General features: G+C 37.4%; 1 protein-coding gene and 1 non-coding gene across 4 annotated transcripts; one reads left to right on the top strand and one right to left on the bottom strand.

The window, feature by feature from the left end:
* The first annotated feature begins 15023 nt into the window (after nt 1–15023).
* Nucleotides 15024–15096, top strand: trnat-ugu (transfer RNA threonine (anticodon UGU)). Its single transcript has one exon. It is a non-coding gene; the product is annotated as a tRNA-Thr (tRNA).
* A 180-nt stretch (nt 15097–15276) lies between these two features.
* On the bottom strand, nt 15277–17035 carry LOC114460031 (uncharacterized). 3 transcript variants are annotated; one of them, XR_003673519.1, is made up of 5 exons: nt 16588–17035; nt 16191–16391; nt 15673–16042; nt 15532–15578; nt 15277–15420 (listed from the first exon to the last, which is right to left on the bottom strand). XR_003673519.1 is itself a non-coding variant. In XM_028442072.1 (4 exons), exons 1-3 carry the CDS (start codon nt 16438–16440, stop codon nt 15560–15562), a joined length of 639 nt encoding a protein of 212 aa, XP_028297873.1. In that variant the 5' UTR covers nt 16441–16497; the 3' UTR covers nt 15277–15420; nt 15532–15559. The 3 variants fall into 3 exon arrangements, 2 of the variants coding, with proteins under 2 accessions (XP_028297873.1, XP_028297874.1); XM_028442072.1 differs by lacking the exon at nt 16588–17035 and having other exon boundaries at nt 16191–16497; XM_028442073.1 differs by lacking the exon at nt 16588–17035 and having other exon boundaries at nt 15673–16030; nt 16191–16497.
* Between the last annotated feature and the right edge of the window lie 565 nt (nt 17036–17600).

Genomic DNA, 17600 nt, shown 5'->3' with positions numbered 1-17600 from the left:
GCATCGCCCTGATGAGTAGGGGCACAACAAGTCCGAGATATATTTAGGGGCCTGACCATGTAGAGCTCGGAACGTGAGAACTAATATTTTATGTTCTATGCGAAACTTAACTGGAAGCCAGTGCAGAGTAGCAAGAATGGGGTGATGTGGGATGTTCTAGAAGCACCAGTTAAAAGTCTGGCAGCAGCGTTCTGAACGATCTGGAGTTTGTTTAGGGTCGACTTATTAAAACAAGTAAAAACAGAATTACAGTAGTCAATACGAGATGATATAAATGCGTGTATGACCAGTTCCAGATCTGATTTTGATAATAGATGCCTCACTTTAGAGATATTTCTCAGGTGGTAAAAACAGTTTTTAGTCAATTGACGACAATGTCCCTCCAAAGACATGGACTGATCAAAAACAACCCCAAGGTTTCTGAGGCTGGTTTTAACAGATGAGTCCAGATCACCAAGAGAGTTTTTAATTAGAGGATGTTTTTATCAGGAGCAATGATCAGAGTTTCTGTTTTGTTTGAATTTATCTGGAGATAATTTGATGACAACCAGTTTTTGATACAGGATATACAGTCTAAGATCTCGGATAAAAAGTGAAACTCAGAGTCATTAAAGGAGCAGTACAACTGGATATCATCAGCATAAAAATGATAAGACACATTTTTAAAACCACGGATCAACCGACCAAGAGGCATCAGATACAATAAAAACAAAACAGGCCCCAGAACAGAGCCCTGGGCTACTCCACATGACAGGTTGGACATATTGGACATAACATCATTAATAGCAACATTAAAGGTTCTTTCATTAATGTAAGAGGTAAACCATTGGAGAACAGTACCAGAAAACCCCATCTCAGATTTGAGTCGATCAACCAGTATACTGTGATCTACAGTATCAAAGGCAGCTGTCAGATCAAGTAAAACTAAAACTGTGTAATAGGGATGTAACGATTAATCGGAAGGCAGTTAAAAACCGATTCATAGGTATCACGGTTGATATCGATTTTCTGAAAATTGAATCTCGGTACTTTTTTTAACCAGCAGAGGGCAAGTGTACAAGTGTAGGCGGCGGGCGGAGTCTGCTAATACTTTATTTCTGGCCGCCTTCTACTCTTAAATATGTTAATAAATAATTTCTTGCCCCTTTAGCACTGAAAGAATATCTGTAATATTACTTGAATATCTGTAAAAGTCACGTTTTTCTATTAGCTCTGTCTGCTAGCATAGCTTCTCTTCTTCACTGCAAGAATTTCTGCATGCCAACCGACCACTGGGTTACCAGCGCCCTCTGCTGGTCCAAACAAATATGACGTAAATCAGTGTAATCACGTTTTTTTTTTTTTTAAGGTCCAATTGTTAAGGCACAAAATACATTTTCAGTTGCACTTTTAAAAAGAAAAAGAACTATTATGCAGTTTTGCATTGTTTATTATAGAACCAGAATTTAAATTAATAGGCTTCATTTTCATTTCTATTATTCCTTTATTTATTTCATTCAAGATTTATTTTTAGTTAAATTGCATTGTTTTGAATAGTTTATCAAGGGATTCTTTTGACAATGAAAAATAAAAGGAAAATAATACAGTATTTTCTAGTTTTTTCCCAAAAAAAAATTTGTCTACATTCCCATTTTGTAAAATTAATCGTGAGAGAATCGTATCGTGAACCCAGTATCGTGAATCGAATCGTATCGGGAGTTGAGTGAATCGTTACATCCCTACTGTGTAACGACCAGAGTCAGCGGCCATCATCACGTCACTAGAAACTTTCAGAAGAGCAGTTTCAGTGGAGTGGATTGGTCTTGGTATATAATTGACTGTACTACTTTTTCTAACCTGGAAGTGAGTGCTTTGGAAATAAGTTTTATGTTTGTGTTAATAAGTGAGATGGGACGGTAGCTTGAGGGTAACATGGGGTTTTTGTCTGGTTTAAGTAGTAATTTAATGTTTGCTGTATTCATGTGACCTCCTACGTAACCTTTATTTTTAATCCCTGTTACTACTCTGAAAAAGAGTGGAGCCAGCATTGACCAGAAATGTTTTAGGAATTCAGCAGGGAACCCATCTGGACCGGGTGCTTTGCCTGTTGACATGCTATCCAAAGCATTTTGTAGTTCTTGTAAGGTTAATGGTGAGTCTAAGGTGGTTTTCTGATCTATGGTGAGCTGTGGTAGGTTTAAGTTATTGAGGAAGGTTTTAAAATCTTCAGGGTCAGGGTTTAAGTTAGGTGAGTATAAATTTTGATAATAATCATGAAAAATCTTATTAATGTCCTGAGGTAAGTTTAAAGTTTGACCTGAATGATCAGAGATTGCTGCTATGAAATAGTTTTCTTTGTTGTGTGCTGGTTTGCTAAATATTTGCCTGATTTATTATTGTTGTCAAAGTTTTTGTACCGTAATTGCTGCAAAATAAAATCCGTTGTTTTTTAGATTAAATGATGTCCAGATTAAGTTTTGTATTTTGGAGTTTTTTCCATAAAAGTTCAGACGGGTTAGCTGCGTATTCTTCCGTAAGTTTCTCAATTTTTTCTTCAATCGTTTTTTCTGTTATCTGTTCCTGTTTTTTCTTAAAAGAAGAGTATGATATAATCTTCCCTCTGATGACAGCCTTGCCGGTTTCCCAGAGTAAGGACGGTGACACTTCCAGAGAATCGTTTGTTAATAGAAAGTCCTCCCATTCTTTTCTTATCATTTTACCAAATTCACTGTCATTAAGTAATGAAGTATTAAAGCGCCATAGAGAGGATAATTTCTGATTAGAGTCACACTTCAGGGTGAGGGATATCGGGGCATGATCGCTAATGATTATAGGATGTATTTTAGAGGAAATCTTATGTGCAATGGAATTGTTTTAGAGAAAAAAATCAATTCGGGAGAAAGATTTATGCACAGGGGAGAAGAAGGTGTATTCTTTTTTAGTTGGGTTGTTCAGTCTCCATACATCTCCTATTCCAAGATCATCCATGTAATTCATTAATACTTTAGCAGATCGAGATGGTTTTGTATTTGGGCACTTACTGGATCTGTCTAATGATGTGTTGAGTGCCAGATTGAAGTCACCTCCGATGATTACAGATGAGTCTGCAGAAAGGTCCGATAACTCTGAAAAAACTCTCTGGAAGAAATCAGGGTCATCATTATTGGGGGCGTAGAGGTTTAGAATTGTGAAACATTTATTATAGATTACCACTTTGATAATAATATATCTACCCTCTGGGTCTATGGTGGAGTTGATTATGTTAAAGAGCAACCTTTTGTTGAAAAGAACTGAGACTCCTCTTTGCCTAGAATTGAAACACAAATTATATATTTTGTTAAAATTTGATTCTGTCAGAGATTTTTCTTCTGATTTAAGTAAGTGAGTTTCTTGAAAGAAAATAATGTCTGCATTTAATCTTGATACATAATCAAATATCTTAATCTTTTTAGCCTGCGAGCGAATGCCACGCACATTCCAAGATGTTACTGTAAACTGAGACATGGAAAGGAGTGTGGTTTCGTCCTTACGAATGTGAGCATAACCAAGAGTCTGAGAGCATTTGTGCACAGCTGTGTCGTGATAGACTTCAATGCAAGAAAGAAAGAGAATAAATGCTTATCATGCGATACCACCACAGGGTAAGGGCCTGGGTTGAGAAGGTTAGTGAGAAGCACAAACATACAACAACAACAACCAGTACCAAAAGAATAAAACACGCAATGGGTAATTATATAAAGCGTAGAAAGGAGGAAGGGGGGGGTATTGAGTGGATGTGAAAGAAAAAAAAGTTTAGGGGTTGGAGAAGAAAGAGGTGACATGGGGGTAGAGAGTGTCCTGTGAAACTGTACGAGCCTATACGTGTTTACCAACATCTGAGCAAGCATACACACACACACACACACACACACACACACACACACACACACACACACACACACACACACACACACACACACACACACAATTGTGTGTGTATGTTGATCATTGTGTGTGTGTGCCGAATTGCTTACCTTTAAGTTCCCTACCTTTACTTTTAACCTGGATTTTCTGTTGAAAGTGTTCAAATTTGGCAATGATAGGGCGTGGGTGATTACCTCTGTGTGGACCGAGACGATGGACACGGTGAAAGGTGATGTTTTTCACGGTTTCTGCCGGGATTTTAAGCGCAGACAACATGAAGTTTTTCAGCAGAGCCTCTGGGTCATCGTTGGGGGTTTCTGGAATACCTGAGAATATTATGTTGTCTCGCATACTGCGAATTTGGATATCCAGGACTGTCTCTTTAAGAAGCTTGTTTTCATTTTTCAGCTCTTTTACCTCCGAGGTCACCGCAGATAAAGCTGAATGGATGTCTTGATTGACTTTCTGTAAGTCCTGAATTTGTTGGTATGCAAATTCCAGGTTGGTTTTCATTTCCTGAAAATCTTGGTGCAGTAAGTCGACCACACCCAGCCTCTTATTGATGGATTTTAGGACCTTGGTATGAGATTCTGCCTCCAGATCAGACGTGTCTGTTGATGTTGATTCATTTTTTTCGGCGTTTTGCAGACTTACCTGATGTGCTCGCGGCTTTCGGTCCGGATTCCATTACGTACTCGGCGTAATATCGGTCGATGAAGTCTTCTAGGTCCTCCACTCTGGCTGGTGAGAGGGCGCGTGGTCGGCTCTCGTTTGTGGCGTGGATTTAATGGTAAGAAGTGTTAATACAGTATGTGCAAATAAACAAAGTTGGTATGCTAGTCAAGGCAGCGAGCCGCCATGTTGAATTTTCACAGACTGTCACGTGACTCTCAGAATATCTCGCGTGACTTACCTCTCTCCCGTGACCCGGGTCACCAACCTTTCTGAAACCGTGAGCTACAAAGCTAGTGAACAGTGCGAAGCTGTTCTGACTAACATTTTTAATTATTCATGTCATATAAAAATGTATGAGAGCAGCATTAATGTCACTATATTTACCCTCAGGGATCAATGGTTTACTGAATCTGATCAGGTTTATTGATTAAGTTTTGATCAACTTAATTTAAATGAACCTAATTTAAATGATCCTGATGACATAATTCCAGACCGTAATTACACAAAAATAAATGTGCAAACATCACTTGTAAGAAGTGTTATTTCACCACTAGGGGTCAAAATATTTTACAGTATCAGAAGTTATCAATAATCTATGATGTTTCAGACTCTACAATCCCTGGTATTGATGGTCTAGTCCTCAACTTCAGAACAACTTTATCCAGATCTTCTGTAGCTCTGATGAGATGTTTAAACGCTCTGAGCAAGTGAAGCTGATTAAAGCTGAGTCATGTTTTCATAGAGCGATGCAGCGCTATGAGAAACAGACAGAGCTTCACAGACATGTTAAAGTTAAACAGACACTGGTGGCTCTGATGTAGGAGTCAGTGATGATTTGTGTAGTTTTTGCCTGGTTAGACGGTGTTTAGGTGGTGTTTGAAACGACTACAAAGAGAGTTGGAAGGACATTTCCGCATAAAAAAAACATCCTTTCCCTCACGGTGACGGCATTTAAACCCGATTCTGTCCATTTCCGCATTCACCTTAGGTCAGGCGTAGGTGTAGTTCTACAATTAGACACTAGATGGAGCCCCAACATGTGTTGGGTCTAAGCTCCTGCTTCTTCTACTTTGACTGAAAATTGTCTTCAGATTTATTGAAATATTATGGTTTATTTTAAGCTCCTAAAAGCAAGTATTTAATTTGGAATATAGGTCATGTTAAAGTACACAGGCTGATTACATGTTTATATGTATTTTGACCCAAATGTAAGTTAACTCTACAGCCAAAGGGTTTGGCTTTACCAGTTTGTTTGTTTAGTGACATCTTAGTCAAAATACATTAAGGTACTATTTGATCCAATTGATATAATATATATTTCATAGTGTAGTTTAGGTTAAAACAATGAAGAATAAAATCACAGACATGTTAAGAATAATAATCAATTGGTTAAGAGTTTCAGATAAATAAGTTTATATAAATACTAAAATTGATAAATACGTTTATGAGTAAAATACATTGTTAAAAAGTTAGACTTTAATTAAAATGAGTAACATTTATACGCCAAAGCACTAATTTTTATATTTTATTTTGTTTGGTGTATTTTTCTGTAAAGTATGTTTTTTGGAGTCATTATGTGTATTTGAAAAAAGAAAAGAAAATTAGGCCAAGATTCACGGCTCTGCCCTGTAAACACCGTAAAAGTTAGCAAAAATTTATGGATCTCTTTGATGTCCCACTTCTCTAGATGATCTGCAGTGACTTTGAGCCCTGTCAGTGAAACGCCCTAGAAAAGTGTGTTAATATAGGACTTTTGTCTCATATTAAATTCTCTTCACTCTGTAGGGGGCGCTAACGCGCCAATGTCCATTTTTCCACATTGAGCTGGTTTAGGGCTGGGGGTTTAACAACTGATTCACAAATGTTTGTTTGGTTCCTTCTCTGTGTTTAATCTCTAACTGTTCTACAGGACTCTGGAAGCCAGAACAAAGTGACACCTCAACGTTCTCAGGACCATGAAGCTCAGCCACAACAAAGAAACAAATCTAAGAGAAAAACTTCAGAGCAAAGAGTTCAACAGCAGAGCCAAGCTGGAGTTAAAGCTAAACATACATGTGACCAGTGTGGGAAGGACTTTAGCTTTAAATCAAACCTCACTGAACATCAAAGAATCCATTCTGGAGAAAAGCCATTTAACTGTGACCAGTGTGGAAAAGCTTTTACCCATATTTCTACTTTAATAAAACACAAAGTCGTTCATACTGGAGTTAAAAAGTTTGAATGTGATGAATGTGGAAAGACTTTTAGTCAATTTGGACACCTCAGTCGACATGTCCTCATTCACTGTGGAATCAAAGCTCACAGATGTGAACAGTGTGGAAAGACTTTCACACGAAGATCAACTTTAACTCTGCACATGCAGACTCACTCCAGAACAGTGTTGTATCACTGTGACCACTGTGGGAAAATATATAAACAGAAAAAAACCCTCACTGAACACCTGAGATCTCACACTGGACATGAAGTGTGTCCCTGTGACCAGTGTGACAAAGTTTTTACAACATATAGAGATTTAAAACAACACCAAATCAGCCACTCATCAGAAAGACCTCATAAATGTGACACATGTGGAAAATCTTACAAGAGGAAATTTAACCTTAATCACCACCAACGAGTTCATGAGAAGAATGTTCTCAGATGTGATGAGTGTGGAAAGACCTTCAGCACTTCATCTGTTCTCCACTCACATCTCTGTGTGGATGGAGACATGGAGCAGGAATCATCTTCAGATCCCAGCGACACACGGATGGTGACGACACCTTCTGGTTCCAGTGTTGGACTGAAGAACCCAGAGATCAGGCTGCACAGGATTCCAACATAAACCTGCTGTCAGCTGGAAAATGGACACCAACAGTTCAGGAAGTTGTTGATCTTTGAAGGTGTGGTCTGAAAGAAAAGATCAATACAATGATCAGTTGGAAAGGAAGCAGGAAGAAGTTTCCCTTTGTTCACTTTCTATACAGGATATACATTCTATAGCTTCTGTGTTCATACATGATGTATATGAAGAATGATTCACATTATTATTATTATACACTAATGACAGATTCTATATCAGGGCTGTCAAACTTATTTTAGTTGAGGGTTCAAATACGGACCAGTTTGGGGTCCAAAGGGCTGCAGATTATAGGAAAACCAGCCCTAGTTTATGAGCAACTTTGCTTTAATTTTCTCAAATGTTGTGGATTAATTTTGGAAAAATTGCATAACTTTCGAAAACTGAGAGTTCCTGCAACAATTTGAGTTTAAAAATAACTCCATCATGTGATGTCAGCGTGGGAAAACTGTGAGCTCTGCTAATATTGTGGAGTTAACTTAAAATTATTTGTTTTGAGAGAGGCTGAGATATCTACAACTGAATTAGTGAAAACATGAATAATTGTAGAAATTAACTGTCATTTTTACTTTCTCCTGCAGGCTGAATTAGATGCTCTACAGGGCAGGATTTGGCCCCCGGGCCTTAAGTTTAACACATATTTTATATGAAAGACAGTCTATGATGTTCATCATGAGTTTGTATACTGTACATATTAATCATTAGTAGTTTTTTTATAGAATGTAGAGAAGGTGACTAACATTCCAATAAATGTAATAATCAGATCCTAACTTGTAGATGAATATACAGGCTGTGTTAATACAGACCATCTTCATCATGTACCTTTGAATCTGTTTCTTTTCTCTGTGTTTATAAAGGATTCATATTTGTAATGAGTTTTAAATGAGTATCTAATACATCACATAATAGTATTTTCTTGATTTTAGATGTGATGTGTTTTATATAAAGTATGTTTTTCTACAGTTGAAGTGAATGTGATGAAATGGTTCCTGACAGGGAAACCCTGCCTAAAGCCTGTGAATCGGTCATGCAGTGTGCTGAATGAATATCAGGGGAAGGGGAGCCCAAAGTGTCCAAACACTCCCATTTTATCACCATATTTACATTTCTATCAACTCTGTGATTACAGCTCATAGATTTATTCTAACTCTGAAATGTTCTTTAATCTGTTCTTTAGCCTGTCCAGCCTTTCTTTAGAACTTACAGTGTTCTATGTAACCATGATAAATCCTGAAGTTCTTCTTAAATCTTCCTTCTGACATAAAGTTTGAATCAATGTAAATGTAATGATATCAAATGTCCAGTGAAGCTTTGTTCCTTTAAATAAAGACGTGTTATTGTCTGTGCTGGATTTCTTTGAACAGAGAAACATGTCAGAGAGAGGGAGAGCTTTTCATTGGATAGCACATAATCCTCCATCAAACACACATGGTTCCCATGAGAAGAACATCCACTGGATGGATCTAAGAACAGGAAGTGAAGGTTCCTCTGGAAACTGAGTGTTTAGTGAAGCTGAAGGAGTTTAAAAATAGACTTTTAGAGTAACCACTGCTTTCACATCCAGTCATGATGTCTTTCTAACAAATTCTGATAAAATGAGTCAAACAAGTGCAGAATTCTTTAGTTTGAGATTGTTCCTACATTAATAAGGCTTTTTATTTAAATGTAGTGTTGTATCAACATCTGAGACAGTGAAAGAGTTCCTGTTTTGGTTCTAGAAGGATATGAATTATTCCCAATGAACAGCACTGATTAAAAGGGGGCGGAGTCTCCCTGTATGTGGACTCAGAGTGGAGGTGTGTCCAGGTTAATCACATGTCTAAGTGTGTAAATGAATATAATATAAAGTTGTATATGCAGAACACCAGGGTGGTGCATTGACACACTGAAGAACACATTAGCTGACATGTTTCATAACTCTGATGATTCAATAAAATACAAAGTGTTTGGAGTGACTTCATTATTAATATTATGAATCCAAACAGACACATAAAGACTTGTGATGTTATACATCCAATGTACAGCTGTGGCCTGTTCTTAGTCATTCTAAAGCCAAGCAGAGTCACATTAGACACTGACACATCCATCATTAACATTTGGACACATTCAGCTGATTGGAAAGTAGATGGAGGATTATTTAGAAGTGATAGCAGTGAACAGCTTCCAGTTACAAACCAGAGCTGGGCTTAGATCTATCAATGTGATCATCCAAACAATGTCTATGATGTCTTAACTTTTTTTGTTGATATATTTTGTTAATACATATTTCATGAGTAATATAGTTGTCTCTGTCACATTTTAATTGGCATGAGTAAATAAACTAGTACAGTGACTATCGGAAGTATGTATTCATATAGTTGGAGCTTTAGTAGAGTCATCATTTATGTCCAAATGAGTATGTGTTTGAAGGTTGGATGTACAAAGAGGTGTACTGTACATACTCTGCACTCTCTAGTGTTATAAATGGGTTTATTTGCAGGTGCAAAATAAAATAGCATGTGCGATTTCCCTGGTTTAATTCTATGGGACATGAACATGATAAATGTGTTTGTTGTTTTTTTTTTCTTTACTCATTTTTATATATTTTTTGTTTGGTGTATTTTTCTGTAATGTATGTTTTTTATGTGTATTTTTGTATAATGATTATTATTATTATTGCCTTTGTAGTGTGATTCTGGAGTCATTTTGTGTATTTTTGTAAAAATATTTAGTTTTGTGTATTTTGAGTCATTTTCATATTTTTGTTGTCGTTTGGTGTATTTTTCTGTAATTTATGTTTTTTTGAGTCATTTTGTATATTTTTGTGCATTTCTGTTATCATTTTGTGTAAATATTGTTTAGTTTTTTGTTTTACGTAGTTATGTGTATTTTTGTATTTCTAAATTTGACATAAAAAGCTACAAGCTCTTCAGGCAGATGTTGCCAAATGTGTGAAAATAACAGATGTTTGCTGATGGCTATGGTGGAGCTTCATCTTCAGCAGCATCTGAAGCGGCCACAGCCCACAGGTGATGATGGTGGAGGTGGTCGTCAGGTGGATGAGGGGAAGGGGAAACAGGAGGAGGAGAGACCCGCGGCCTCCGCAGGTGAGAGTGGAGGGAATCTGAACTACAGCTAAGAAGTGATGAACTGTCGTCTACCTGGGTCAGATATCAATCAAGATTGGGTGTCATTTATTTTTGTTGTGCTTGTTAACTTTAACACAATCAGTCGTTAGAAGTAGGACATTTTATAATTTAGCTAGCTGTGCATGCTGGGCAAAAAAAAAAAAAAGATTTATTGAATTTATATATAAAAATATATATACTGTATATAAAAAAATTTAATTTGCAAATTTGAGTTAAAAAAAGATGTTTTTTTTTTTTTTCCCACCACAGTTTTTTTGTACTTTTTTCTCATTTTGTCCTTGTGGGTTACCATAGCGTGATATGAGCCCGCCCCCTTTTTGTTTACATGTGTTTACTCTTTAAGTAGCTATATGTGTGCCACAGGCATGTTTATTGTTTTATTTACAGGGTCGCTGAGAAGAGTGAACTGTTGAGAAAGTTATTTTGTAGACTGATGAGGTAAAATATAATGATCAAAAACTCATTATAATGTATCAGATAACATTAGATTAAACTTTACTGTCATTGCACAAAGTACAGTCCAGAGAAAACGTTTTGCATCTAACTTGAGAGAAAAAACAAGTAAAGTGATCAGAAAATACTTAAATTAGAATTTATTAGAATTAGTGCATCTTAATAAGTCTTAATATATAAGACACTTGGTGGAATAAATATAAGAATGAGGTATTGTTTTTACAAACAGCTGTTTTCTTCCAGCCTTAACCTCTCACTGTCTCTTATAGGATGATGTCACTCATTTTTGGGAGCCTGTCGTTGTTTCCTCTCAGTAAGTACTGTATAGAATACATGATTCAGCTATTTTTCTAGAGTGAACATATCAATACTGTGATCATCTGATCAAGTCCATCAGGTGTTTATTTCTCACCTTTCTCTGTTTGTCTCCTTACACTTTTTAAAGGTTGCCATGTCTGTGTTACTGCTGTGGAGGTCTAAGGTGACTGTTTATTGATGTGGTGAGTACATAGTCTGTGAAAATATCACTTTATCACAATCTGTTATTTATACATTTTATTATTCATCTCATCTCATGTTCCTCTGTGTCCTGTTTTCAGGATCCCATCATATGTTGTTCATTGTTTGTTCAGGAGGTTCCTCTAAGTAAATACTGTATAGAGTTGATGACTCAACTATTTTCCCACATTTTTCTAGATACCAGTACTGTGATCATATGTCCATCAGGTGTTATTCTTTCTCACATTTCTTTCTTTGTCTCCTCTCACTTTTTAAAGGTTGCCATGTATGAGGAAATATTCTGTGTTGATGTGGTGAATAAATAGTCTATGAAAATATCACTAAATCTGTCATTTATTCATTTTAATATTCATCAATGATCATGTCTCACTTCTATTCCTCTCTGTCCTAATTTCAGGATCCCATTATATGTTGTACATTGTTCAGGAGGTTAACTAGACCAAGCAGCTTTTAGGTTTCTGTTAAGTACTGTATAGAATAACAGGACTGGGAGGATGGTGTAGGTTTTAGTTTATTAGACATGTAGATTTACACCAACAAGACAGTGTATAAGCATTGTTACAAGAAAGTTTGTTTTCATTCATAGGCTTCATTGTCTTTCCATCAATACCTGGTGTGTCCCATCACCTAGTGTCCACCTGGGGGCGGAGCCTGCACTTCAGTCTGCCTTTGGGGGCTTTTTGACCATCATCTGTGTCTCTGAACCAGTGGGTGATGATGAACAGTATCATAACATTAGACACAGGTCCTTTGCACTATGGGAGGACAGTGTCTATATCTGGACTCCTGCTGTTCTCCTTCCTCAGAGTCACAGCCTCCTCTGTCTGCAGGGCTCAGCTCAGGGGGCGGAGCCTCTGCTGCCTGAGCAGCTGAGATCAGTCTGTTACATGTTCCATGTCCTCTCCTCTATGTAGCGCTGTTTATAAGAGTAGAACATTTATTTTCCTCTATAAACAAGATGGTTCACCGACTTAGTCGTCCTCCTAAGACACTCATCATGTCCCTCATTGTCTCTGTTTGCTCTGTCTGAAGCGCTGCAGCGCGTCACACACACTTTACCGCTTCCTCAGCAACCACACGTCATGAGTTGTCATCACATTTTGATTGGTTGATGTGTGTTTTTCACCAATAGGGAAGAGGTGTATTTTTTCCTTTCAAACACTTTTGCTTTGTGAGAGAAGGTAGAACGTCCCGTTTTTACTCTTCGTTTACACACTGAACGCAACAAAAATGACCAGGAAAAGTGCAGCGTTTTTAATCAATCATAACTATTGTTCTACTTGTTCTATCAAGATCATTTAAAAACTAGTTTATAGTTTTAACAGTTTAAATTAACACTGTGAGGCTGCATCTGGTCGCTGTGCTGTCTTAAATCGGTCATGTGATCAGGATGCGGCGACGCGTCCATCGACTACAGAGGGTTAACTCACTTTTCTGCTCAGACACAGAATTGGAGGTTGGTGAAAGGAAGAAGACACACTGAACCACAAGCCCAGATCCATGTAAAGGTGGACAATAGATTTTCCTCACTGGTGAATGGGAATGAATAAGAGTTCTGTTCTAATGAGAACACAAGCTAACAGCATGGTGAAGACTGAGAGAGCTTCAGGAAAACAGAAGCTATATCAGAAAAAGAGGGATCCTCATACGCTGATCATTGGAGATGAATCTGTGAAAAATGTTCAGATGATTATCAACAAAAATGTAAAAGGTTCTTTGTTTACCTGATGACATGGTATCAGACCTGGAAGGAAGAGTTTCCACACGTGAAGAATGTTGTGATTGATTTTAGAATAAATGATATCAGGAAGGAGCAGTCTGAGGTGTTGAAGAAGAATTCTGTTTATTCTTGTTGGAAATTGTGAGTATTTTGCAGAAAAAAGTGTATATCAGTGGTTCCTTACCTCCAGTTCTCAAAGGAGACATGAACTTCTCTAGAATGTATTCTCTGAATAAGTTAGTGTCTGCTGCTTGTGCTGAACATTCACACATTCCTCTGTGATCAGCACCATGCTTCATTTCCTCTGATAGTTCTGGTCTGTTTGTGATATGTGAAAGCTCACTAGAACTCTGGTATGGAGCAAACAAGTGACTCTGGTCCTCTATCAAATGTGGGTCTAGGTTCACCTCAAGTGAAGCATGATGTGGTTTTTAATCATGTGAGAAAGTAAACAGGACCAAATATAGAACTTTATGTTAAAGAACAATACACACACCTCATAGAGTGTCTCTGCTGGCTGTGAATCCTTGAATTTGGTTGATCAGATGAAATAAGACCCAATAAGCTGTGTTTCTAATGGTTAGATGGTGAACAATAACATAATAAATAATAACATTTTCATTTACAAACTGCTAAGATCTGGCCAGTATGGGGCTTGAACCCATGACCTTGGCATTATTAGCACCACACTCTGACCAGCTGAGCTAACTGGCATATGAAGCTGTAAAATTGTGTAAAAACATGGTTACGAGCAGTGCGTTACTTTTTACAGTAACTTGTACTGTAACACAATATTTTTTTAACGAAATAACGCCGTTACCGTTACATTATGCTGCGTTTGTCCATTACTTTGCTAGCTGCGGTGTACTTCCTGTTTACAGTGGCTCTACATATTTTTGCGGGACACCGTGCCAACCACGGTAAAACAAGAAGAAGAAGAAGAAGAAGAAGAAGAAGAAGAAGCATTGTCAGCATGTTTCTGTTTACATCACGTCATAGCGAGTCAAGAGCAGGACGATGTCACAATTCCTTGTAGTATTTACAGTTTCTGCTGGTCTCAGATAAATAAACTGGTATTGAAAGAATACTTAGTGTTTCAGTCAGATTGGTGTTTGTAAAGATTAATACTGAGCAGAGTTTAGTTCTGTTAATGTAAATGATTATAAACTGTAGGGTTGGATACAGTAACATTTCATTTATCAGAGGTTTTTATACAAAACAATGTTAATACAGGGAAACAGTTGATCAACAGTGGATTATTATATTATTACAGCACTAATATGAAGCTGTTTGGACACAAATGACCCAAAATAAATAATACACTCTTTCATTCTAAGTAGCTCAAAAGTTACTTTTTGCAGTAACACATTACTTATTTCAGTAACTCACACAACACTGGTTACGAGTTAAAGCGCTTACGGTTCAAAACACCTAGAAAGTGGTGAGTAGACAATTAAAGCATGATATAACAACTGTAGCACAACTAGCATGTGGTTAAGATACATGGGTGTTTGTTGAGAGCTGATTGAACAAAGGCTATTGATTGGTAGCCTTTCAAATTGGTAAAAAAACAAAAATAAAGATTTGATGACGGAGTTGGAATTCCCTCATAACTGAGGACCAAAATAAGACCACACACTATCATAACTGTTGACATTAAGATGGAACTGTAAGAGAAAAAAGTTACATCATGAGATGGATTTTTAGAGCCCCGCCCCCAAAACTTAAAAAAAAGTGATGCCCAGTTGTACATGTAAGTGGTGTGGTGTATATCTGCCATGTGAAAGATCGTCTATGCTGTCACACACAGGGCCTCATAGCTCAGAGGTTAGAGCACTGGTCTTGTAAACCAGGGGTCGTGAGTTCAATTCTCACTGAGGCCTTCTTTTGCTGTTAACTACAGGTCAAAGGGGGTGGGGCTAAGGGTTTTGTTCACATCCTTTAACCTCTCTAGGATTGGTTTGAATGGAAAGCGTTCCTGGTTTGTGAAGTCTACAGAGGACCAGGAAGTGAGCTGTAGACTCTCCAGTGTAACTGGGTAGACAGTTTTTTTTTTTGTCATAATCCCCCAGTTCCTGCCACAGAGCAATGACCTGACTACATTCCTCCTGAGTCAGCGCAAGACGGTGGTCTCTTAGTCCAGCCAAGTAATCAGCCAGATCCTGCACTGCGCCATACCCTTCAATGTTATCAGGGCCAACCCAATCCTAACAAAAACAAAAACAAGAAAAAAGAAGCACTGATGACAGCAGTGCACACTCATCAATCCATCTATTGCAACTTTTCTTTGTTTTTCTTTAAGGTAAACAACTTCTTACATGGCATGAGGAGGAGTGTGGAGATGGATCAGTAGATGGCGCTGATGCTAAAAGAAAAAGACAAGTATTTAGAGTAAAACATTTTAAATTTAAAAAAATAAGCAAAACGTGAGATTTTAGAAACAGTTGTGTAAAACTCACTAGACTGTTCTGCAGGAGAAACTGTTTGTGTGGAATGGGGGAGCAGAGCGGTCACAGCAGGTGAAGGAGCTGCAGAAGCTGATGATGAGGCGACATGTGACTGAGTCACTGGCAACAGAGGGATAACGGGGGGAATGGGAGGCACAAAGGCAGTAGCCTGAGGAGATGGAGCTGCTGAGGAACCAGGAACAGCTGCAGATGCTTGTGAGGCGAGAAGTGCTTGCTCTGCCTCTAGTGTGGGTACTGTCATGTCCTGTGAAGCCCTCATCTATCTCAACTTCAGTGGTCTCAGACTCTTCAATGACCACTTTGTAGTCCTGCAGAACTTTGCCAGTTTGCTGATAGAGGTATTCCACACCTATAAGCTCACCTTCAAAATGATGATTTAACAAAACAAGACAAGAAAAGAAAAGAAAAGAAAAGAAAAAGCACAAACAAGAACACAAAAAAAGTTAAACATTAGATGAAAGCATAAGTTGAAGAAATCAAAAACAAACAATCATATAACAATAATCAACCTGTGTATTGTCTTGGCCCGACATAAGGGATGATCTTTTCGCCCAGAACCTCCTCTGCTAGGGTGTTAGCAGCATGACGGAGCAGATGGTTGTATGAGCACGACTGCTCATCCTTTGATGCTGCCACAACCCGGTCCTCATTCCACCTTGATAGCCCATCCAAAAGATAGGCCTGGAAGAAGACATCACTTGCCAGGGTCCCTATAAAGTAATTCAGAAAACAGAGAATAAAAAAATATTCATCATACATATTGTTCCAACAACATATTTCTGTTTATAATCATTAGAAGACTTGCAATTAATCTGATTCTTTAGGATGCGTCATGTTATATTTCAGTGTAGTCACAAAATACTTTTGTAAGAAAAACAAAAACAAATAAAGTATGACAATGTTTACCAGGGATGAAACGGTTCAGGTGAAGATGAAAAGACTCCAGTGACGTAGAACCTTGACCTTAAAAAGGCCTTTGACACTCTCGATCATGGTATATTGATATCTAAATTACAGAAATATGGCATTAGAGGTGTAGTTTTAAACTGCATTAGTAGTTACTTGGAAAATAGACAACAATATGTAGAGTATATAGGTCATGAATCTAAGTTAGAAACAATACAGTGTGGAGTCCCTCAAGGCTCTGTGCTGGGGCCCAAACTTTTTACTTTATATATTAATGACCTCTGTGAGGAATCAAAGATTTTACCATTTGTTCTTTTTGTGGACGATACTAATTTTTTTGTATCGGGGAAGAACTTAGGAACATTAATGGAAACTGTTGAACAAGAAATGGTCCAACTTCAGAAATGGTTTAATAAAAACAAATTGTCGTTAAACTTAAGCAAAACAAAATGTATGTTGTTCACAAATCAAAAATATCCTGATAGTGTTAATTTAACTTTAAATGGAATAACTGTCAGAATTTAGGTTTTTAGGAGTTCTCATTGATGAAAAATTTAAGTGGAAGTCGCACATAGCTTACGTAAGAAATAAAATTTGTAAAAACATTACCGTTTTGAGTAAAGTAAAGTTTATGTTGAATTACAAGGCAATGAGAATTCTATATTGCTCCTTTATTTTGCCATATTTAATGTATTGTTTGGAGATATGGGGTAATTCTTATATTACTAATTTAACGCCCTTATTTCTTTTGCAAAAAAGGGCAATAAGAATAATTAATGGAGTTGCTCCAAGAGAGCATACCACAGGACTGTTTCTGAGGTCAGGACTACTCAAACTGATGGACTTGGTTGCTTTACAAACTTTATTAGTTGTTCATAAAGCAAAACACTGTCTGTTACCGCATGGACTTCAAACCCTTTTTACTGTAAACAGTGAGACAAGCAGAAGAAATAATGACTTAAAACAACCTTTTGCAGGAAATACCCTCAAAAAAATGTGTGTCTCAGTATCTG

The sequence above is a fragment of the Gouania willdenowi genome, unplaced genomic scaffold (assembly GCF_900634775.1).
Source record: "Gouania willdenowi unplaced genomic scaffold, fGouWil2.1 scaffold_376_arrow_ctg1, whole genome shotgun sequence".
Classification (NCBI taxonomy): Eukaryota; Metazoa; Chordata; class Actinopteri; order Blenniiformes; family Gobiesocidae; genus Gouania; species Gouania willdenowi.
This window is presented reverse-complemented; position numbering and strand designations above follow the sequence as displayed.